Genomic DNA, 8,968 nt, shown 5'->3' with positions numbered 1-8,968 from the left:
CCATTAGAGTAAAAACAAATAATAAATCATAAGAATGAAATTTGATTTTCAATAATTCCATTGCATTTGCACTCCTCCCGATGATAAACAAACCAACTAAAGAGTTGTAAGTTTCCAATAATCCAAAACACTATTAAGGAGCAGCTTTTGCGCCAGGTCTCTCTCCTCTCACTCTCCTTCTTCAAACAACTGCCTTCCATAAAGAGATTGCAAATTCCCAAAAAGTTCCCTCTTCAGAGACTGAAAGGCCAACTCCAGCTTCTCCAGCTGCTCCATGGCATTATTGTTGTACATGAACAACCCGCAGTACAAATCAAAGCTGTCCTTGGCTGTGTTCTCCACCAATTTCAGCAATGTTTCATACCCTTTGGTGTTAATGGAGCTTGATTCTAACCCGAACCTCTCTAAAACCCTCCCCATTGTGTGGGTTATGAACTGAGACTCCGCTGAGTACTTGTCGTGATCTGCACAGCTCATCTCCACCATTCTGCACCCTTCTATTGCAAAAACATCCAAGAATCTCCCACACCTTGAGATTCTAGGATCATCGTTTCCGATTCTGACCTTATCGTACATAAAAGTAAGGCCTGCCCACCCATTTTTGCCGCTCTCCGGACCGAACATTGGGTGTGTACAGAGGATATCGAACTCTTCAGGCAAGATTTCGAGAAATAGGCTTCTGGGAAATTCTTTCACCGACAAAACGTCCACAAACAGCGTGCTACGCCGCAGTCTATGAAATGGAATCGATTTGAGCACGGATTTTGCCGAAAGGATCGAGGTGCATAGCATCACCACTTCTGGGTGTTCCTCGCAGAGGTCGTGCGGGTCACTGAAGAAGGAAACGCTGAGCTTAGCGGCCGTGTCGGAGTAGTCAGAGCGAGAGTGGGCGAGGACGGTATGGCCCTGGCTGACGAAGGTTTTTGCTAGAAACTGGCCGAAGTTGCCGAACCCAATGATTGCGATTTTGAGGCTTGTTGGTGTTTTGATATGGGTTTGCAGTTGGGTTCCAAAGTGGTAGTCTAGGGAGGCCTCCATGGCTCTGATTTGGACAGATTTCGGGCGGAGGTTGAATCCAGTTTGTGGGTTGAAAGAGAGAGATTTGGATCCAGAAAAGGAATCTGAGAGAGATAAGTGAAGATTCGGAGGCACTGGTTTTGCAGTTGAGCAAGATTTTGAGGAAGGGAAGGCGAGCATCTTGAAGAGGCGCAGAGAGAGAGTCGGACGAGACAACGGAGTGAGACCTTCGAGGGCAAGTGAAGGGGAAAATGCCCAAAATCCTACCATGTCTTCTTTTATTAAGCCAAACTGGGGCGTGAGGGGACCGGAGGGAGGAATGTGACTTAGTAAAGTTCACCAACTGACCTGAGGCTCTGCAAAACTGGTTTGAAGGTGCTGACACATTTGGGGAATTTATAGTCACAAAGTGTTGGCTAGTGGACCACTGTAAATACAAATATTTGATTGAAAGTCGAGAGATGAAAAAATAATTTCATTATTCAAAATTTTAACCATAAGTGACTACTTTCTTGTTATATTAAAGTTGCAAATTAAAAGTAAGGTAACATAATTATTTTAAAAAAAATTTAATAACTAGGCCATAAAAAATATAAATAAAATAATATAATATAAGTAAAATAAATTATAAATAAATAAATAATTATAGTGCAGTGGTTACAAATGTGACTTTTTTTTGCTACTATTATCTACACTACAAGAAAATATGGTTTTTCCAATGAAAATTTACAGGCAAATTAAAATTTCATCACAAAATATAATTTTTTATCCATATTATTTGATAAAAAAAAAAAAAACATTCATCATTGATTGTATTACTTCCTAGTGAATTGAGTGATTTTATCGTTGAACGATATTGTTAAGTTGTAATAATAGTAACAATTATAAATAGCAATATGATCTATTTAATTATTAATTAGTATGTTATTAATGTTTTCATGATACTAAAGTTACTATGAAATAATATAATATATATTATTTGAGGAATTTATATTAGTATATTATTTAATTTATATTACTTCATATATATAATAATAAAATAATAATTAGAATTAAATAAGATTAAGAACTATAATATAAGTCTATTCATATTTAACTGTTTTGTTGTAAATGTCATGAAATACTATAAATAGGTATTATTTAGGTAATTAAAGAATATATATATTCTTTGATAATTTTAATTTTGATTTTAATTTTAATTTTAATTTTAACTTTAATCTTAGTTATGATCTTAATTCTAATTTTTAGTTTAATTAGAATTTGTAATCTTAATTTCAATTTCAATTTTAATGTTAGTTTTAGTAATTTTAATTCTAGTTTTAATCTTTAGCTTGACCTTTAGTCTTAACTTTGACTTTAATTTTAATATTAGTTTTGACCTGAATTTCAATCCCCATCTTAAACTTAATTTTTATTTTTATATTAATTTCCCTTATAATATCAATTTTGACATTAATCTTAGTTTTGACTTTAATTTTGATTCTAATTTCAATTTTAATTCTAAATTTAATTTAATTCTAATTTTTATGTGATGGTTTTGATCTTGATTTTTATTTTAATCTCATAAATGAAAAGAAAATTTTATTTGTATGATTGAATTTTTATGTTCATTTTAGTAATTTTAATCTTGTTTTCATCTTTATGTTTAACTTTAGTCTTAATTTTGACTTTACTAATCTTAGTCTTAATTTTAATTTTAAAATTAATTTTCATTATAATTATAACTTTAATTTTCAATTTTAACATTAATTTTAGTTTTGACTTTAATTTCAATTATAATCTTAATCTTAATTTCTATTGAAACTTTAATCTTAGAAGTGAAAAAAAAAAAAAAAGGAAAATTATCGTTTAGGGTGGGCGGGGTAAAAAAATTGATCTGGGTGAGTGAATGTGATAAGTGTTGTAAAGGGTAGGTTGAAAATGCCATAATTTCTTAAAGGCCTTTTTTTTACAATGCTAAGACTACCATTAATAAGCCAAAAGCAACAAATAAAAAAACACAAAAAAAAAAAAAGAATTATGGGATAAGGTGGGCTAGATGTAATAATTATTGAGAAGGGTAGTCTTTTTTCATAATTTTTGGAGGACAATAATAGGCTTAAATACCAAAATTGTCCTTAAATTAAAACTTTTAAAATTTAAAGCATTTAGAGCATTTAAAGCAATTCACTTTATTGGTGAGGTCATTTATGGTGCATGGATCCCATATTTATTATAATGTTATTTTCAAAATATCATTTATTGTGTTTTTTTTCATACATTTTTTTTTATTTAAATTTTTATTTTATTAAGAAAAAAAATTTATAATTATATAATAAAAATGATGATTTTTCATATATATATTTTAAATTGATAAATTATGTTTTTGTATTAAATTTGAGAAAGATAAAATATTTAATTTTTTATTGGGATTATCTAAAAAGAATAAGAAAATGATGAAGAATGTTTAATCATTGTTTATTTTTTATAATAAAATAATTTTTAAACATTTATATGATTTTTCTAGTTTTTTTCCTTTTCATAATGTTTTTTTTTCTTAATTTTCATATGTAATTTTTTTTTTCTCAATGCATCAAGCGAATGTTGTTAATACATTTGATATGTTGAATATTAACAAGGAATAAAAAGTAATCCTTAAGATTATTACGTTTATTATAAAAATGCAGGTATAACAAAAATATATTATAATTAGAATATAAATAGACTTATATTATAATAAAACCTAATTGGGAAAATTTTGAATTTTTTTTATAAAAATAATCATTTTGTATGATCATACCATATTTCATAACATACTTATATTATAAATAATTTCTGAAACCAAATGAAATATTAATTTGAATTCATGAGATTCGTAGTTTTAATAGTTGTGTATTATTCAATTAAATATTTATATATTATTCAATTGATGAGTACTTGTAAAAAATAATTAAGGAGAATTATCGAATAGGATGAATTGGATGTGATAATTATTGGGAAGGGTCACTTATATCAATGATTTTTATATGACAATTTTACCCTTAAATTTGTTTTCTGTACTATCTATAAATAAATTTGATATTGTCAATAATGCGGGACCCACACATGATAATAAGTACAAGTAATCAATAACACATTTCTCGAGCCCTAAAAAATTTCTTCACTTTTGAACAAGCAACTATTTAAAAATTGCTATTTTTCTCTTATTTTTTTCAAAAAAATTAAGATTTTTTAAAGAACCTTGTAAAAATATATATATATAATTTTCAATATCTCATAAATAAAAACAATATCTAAAGTTATTATATTGTTTTATATATGGAACATACAATTAAAAACTTTATTATCATAATAGAATAAATAATTATTTGGGAGAATTACCGAATAGGGTGGGCTAAATGTGATAATTATTGGAAAGGGTATCTCTTCTGATAATTCTTGAGGAGGACAATAATAGGCTTAAATACTAAAACTGTCCTTCAACTAAAACTTTTAAAATTCAAAGCATGTAAAACACTTTCATTTGATTTGTCAAGACATTTATGATGTGTGGTCCCATATTTTTTGTAATTATTGACATTCAAATTTTAAATCAAAATTTTGGGTTTAACCCTTACAATTATTATATATAATGATAGTATAATTTGTTATTTAAATTTACTGTTTAAAACAAAAATATTTTCAAAATATCATTTATTGTGTTTTTTTTTTTTACATTTTTTAATCTAATTTTTAATTTTATTAAGAAAAAAAAAGTTTTATAATTATATAATAAAAATGATGATTTTTTTCATGGATATATATATATATATATATATATTAATTTTAAATTGATAAATTATGTTTTTATATTAAATTCAAGGAAGATAAAATATTTAATTTTTCATTCAGATTATCTAAAAAAAATAAGAAAATGATGGAGAATGTTTAATCATTTTTTATTTTTTATAATAAAATAATTTTTAAACATTTATATGATTTTTCTATTTTTTTTCCTTTGCATAATATTTTTTTTCTTAATTTTCATGTGTAATTTTTTTTCCTCAATGCATCAAGTGGATGGTGTTAATACATTTGATATGTTGAACATTAACGAGGTATAAAAAGTAATCCTCAAGATTATTACTTTTATTATAAAATACAGGTACTGGAACAGGTTTCTTCTCTTTTTCTAAATTTTTTTTTATTTTATTTAAAAATTGTAATTTTAGAATTTAATTAAAGGGCAAATTGATTTGACAAAAATATGAGGCCGAATAATTACCACATTCACTCACCCTTCTGAGTCATTTTTTACCCCCGCCTAAAGGGTATTTTTCTCAAAAGAAAAAGCAATTTATAAGATTAAATATACAAATCGGAGACAATTAGTTTTAACAAAATCAATAAAGTACAAATAAGGTGAAGGTTGATCTTCATTCACGAGCACCAACGTGTAAAGACACGTGGATAAAGAAAAAAATGATGTTGCAAAGGAGAGGATGTGTTGGACAAGTGGATGGAAACGCATGACCCTTGGACTATTAATTTTTCTATAAAATAGTGTTACAAATTAATACATTAACTAGTATAGGCCCTTTTAAAACAAATCATTATTTAAAACCTTTAAATTATAAATATAAATATTTATCTCCACACTTATTTTTATAATAATAAATATGAAAATAATATAGATTAAATAATTTTATAATTTTATAATTATCAAATAATGGGAAATATAGCATAGATAAAATTCAATAATAGAGTTTTTCTTTCATCTCAAAGATATTTTCACACTTAAATATTATAAATGTTTTATTTTAATTATATATATTCTTAATTTTTTATAATTATTTATTAAGTTTCTAATAATTATATATTAAGTTATGTTGGTATCATGGTTTGATCACGCGATGACATTTATAAAATAACCCAAATAAGCCTCACTCACTCACATGTATTAATTTTTCCTATTGCTACCTATGAAGCATGCTCTAATTATGGATATGATGCCAGGAATAAGTCAAACGAGTCACAAAAGCTAAATTTCAAGACAAATTAGAATCATTAACTATTACTATTAACTATGAATTCATAAATACTCTATAGTTTGATACATAATAAGTTGTTCATTATTTACCACCTACTTGATGATAGTTGAACCATTGATTTAATCAATAAACCGTGACTTGATAATTTTTCTAATTCAATTATCAGTCCAATTTTGAAAATATTAGAAATTACCATTACCATTTAATCTAAATCATCTATCCATACAATTGTTTATTCATTAGATTCTTCTATCATTCAAATTTTCACTTATTTATTTTTTCTATCATGTCAAATGTCATTAGTAGATGTCATTAGTAGAGAATATTAATTTTCTTACGTTTAATTGACTTATATTCACTGGTTACTTGTCAAAGTAGCCCTACTTTACACCTCTAATCTTGTTTCAACTAATATGAAGTGGGTCTACTCTCCCTCATGCTATGCCTATTTTGGCATCATGTTATATTTTGACTTTTCCTATAGTTTCATTTTTATTTAATTTATATTTTTTTAATCCATTTTTATTTTTTTTCATTATGTTATAATGGAATAAAAGTGATGTTTGGGACCTCGGAATCACATATGTTTATTGTATGATAATTTTGATATCAATTTAAATTTAATTTTAATTTTAGTTAATCTTAATTTTGATTTTAATTTTAATTTTTTTCTTTTTTCTTTTTGGAAGAATACGCCATTTCACCTCAAACCTCACTAAACAACAACGGCCCTCACACTTTACCTCTACCCATGAAAATTCACACTACATTCACCCATCTCTTAACCTAACATAGCTAAACAGCTCACTCCGCCACTACCATTTACAACCTCAGCCCACGACCTCACCTCTCGATACTGTCTTTGCAATCTTACAAAGCCTCCACATCTTTGCAATCCTACGAAGCCTCCATGGGATCCATCGCACCATAACGAAGACCTTTTCCTACAATGAACTCACCAATATGAGCAAAAGACTGCCTCAAACCCAACTCCCTCTCCTAAGACCTTCATCAACCCATCGGTAGAAAACAGCCTCTTTGAAACCTACTGAAACTCATTGCGTACGGGGGGCTTGACTTTTTAATAATATGCACTTAATTTGTCTTCATGTATGAATTTTGATTTTTTTTTTAATGTCATGTATTATGGTTTTATAATGTTATGCATCATGGTTTCACGTGGGTTTTGATCTTTTATCTCCATGTATCATGGGTTTGATTTTTGTTATGGCTTAACGTGGGTTTAGTTTTATAACATCATGCAATACAAGTCCATTGGTTTCATGTGATTTTTAACTTTTTAATATCATGCATTACAAGGTCATGTGGGTTTTGACTTTTATTCATTTTATTTATCTTATTTATCCTTATTGGAAAGATTTGATCATTTGGGTATTTATTTTTATTAGGGATCAATATATTTTAATTGAAAAAAAAAATTGATGGAAAAATATGTTTCAAATACTAAATCATTGATCAAAACATTTTAAATATTTTTTTCTTTGTAACACAATAATGAGAATAAGTAATAAGAAAAATAAAATAAGAATATACAAATTTACAAGAAAAACTATAAACAGAAAAAACAATTAGTAGAGGAGAAAAATATTCACTATGTCAAAAATTGATACAAAATGGGAGAGATGCGAGCGACTATAGTACCAGTATAATCGTCATAACCCTAAAACTATACATCATCATATACATACACATTCCTCTGCTACCATCACATACCCCAAAAAATCTCATAATTTTAACTTCATCACATATGTAGTACCACAATCTTTTCGGGTCATCAAACTCTAACATTTTTTATATATAGGAGATAATTTTTAGAAAAATAATTATGAATCAAAATACAATTTTTAATTCTTCCTAGCAAACAAAAATAATATGCTAATCTCATTTTTGATGGAAATGTATTATATAATTGTTAAAAGACATGTCCTCGATAGAAATTTAATAAGAAAAATAATAATATAAATCCACTTTTTTGAAAAATCACAACCTCCCTAAAAAAGAAATAAAAAAAAATAGAAAAGGAAGCATAAGAAAATGGTAATTATGATAGTGATAAAATTAATGACAATAAAAAAAAAGGTTGACTAATTAAATTTTTATTTATTCATTTATTTATTTAGTGTTCAATTGGATATACTTTCTATTTTTTCTTCTTAAAAATAGAAAATAACAGTAACTTCTAAATAAAACATAGTAACTCTTATATATATACTTATTTCCTTGAAAATTACTTTTAAAATTTTTAAAATTTGAGGTAGTAAAAAAATTTTAATACTTTAATTTTTTTAAAACATTATTTCTAAGTTATTATTTTTTTAAGGTAAGTTTTAATAAGTATTTATATTTTATATAGGATTTAATATCATTTTTTCTTTTTATAAACATAAAACGAGAAGTGTATCCAACAAATTTTAGTCATTCACGTTAAATTTGCTTATGGAAAGACAAGAAAATGTTTTTTAAAAGGAAATTGTATTATGTTTTTTTTTTTTCGTTTACATTGAATCCTCATGATGAATGTGGAGTGGCATGTAATAATTCAACACGTGTTTACATATGTTTTGACAAACCTAACACCTTTACATGTGTTTTGATATTGTCATACACTTACTTCATACTCAATTGACTAACATCACAAACTTCCATGGTATAAAATTCATAATATTATACACATGTTGTTGAATTAGATGTTGGTACTTTTGAATTGGTTTAAGCTTTTGCTTTCAAAAAAAATCATAATAATGATTAAATAATTAAATATTTTGGTTGAGGTTGGATTGAAATGATAACTTCATTAGGTTAGATTGAAATGATTTCCATTTTAGGTTTTGCTCCTTTGTTTAACCTTCATACGTTTTTGCTATATCAATATTTTAATGTTTGAAGTTGGATTCTTTACCCATGTTACTAAGAAATAATTT

At 26.5% G+C, this 8,968-nt stretch overlaps 1 protein-coding gene across 1 annotated transcript; it reads right to left on the bottom strand.

Annotated features, from left to right (window-relative positions):
• Window positions 1-22: 22 nt before the first annotated feature.
• LOC100241212 (arogenate dehydrogenase 2, chloroplastic) lies at window positions 23-1,388 on the bottom strand. The gene has a single exon (NM_001402608.1). The coding sequence runs from the start codon at window positions 1,285-1,287 to the stop codon at window positions 169-171; it is 1,119 nt and encodes a 372-aa protein (NP_001389537.1). The 5' UTR covers window positions 1,288-1,388; the 3' UTR covers window positions 23-168.
• Between the last annotated feature and the right edge of the window lie 7,580 nt (window positions 1,389-8,968).

The sequence above is a fragment of the Vitis vinifera genome, chromosome 9, assembly GCF_030704535.1.
Source record: "Vitis vinifera cultivar Pinot Noir 40024 chromosome 9, ASM3070453v1".
In the NCBI taxonomy this organism is placed as follows: Eukaryota; Viridiplantae; Streptophyta; class Magnoliopsida; order Vitales; family Vitaceae; genus Vitis; species Vitis vinifera.
Note: the sequence above shows the minus strand (reverse complement) of the source record. Positions and strands in the feature narration are given on the sequence as shown.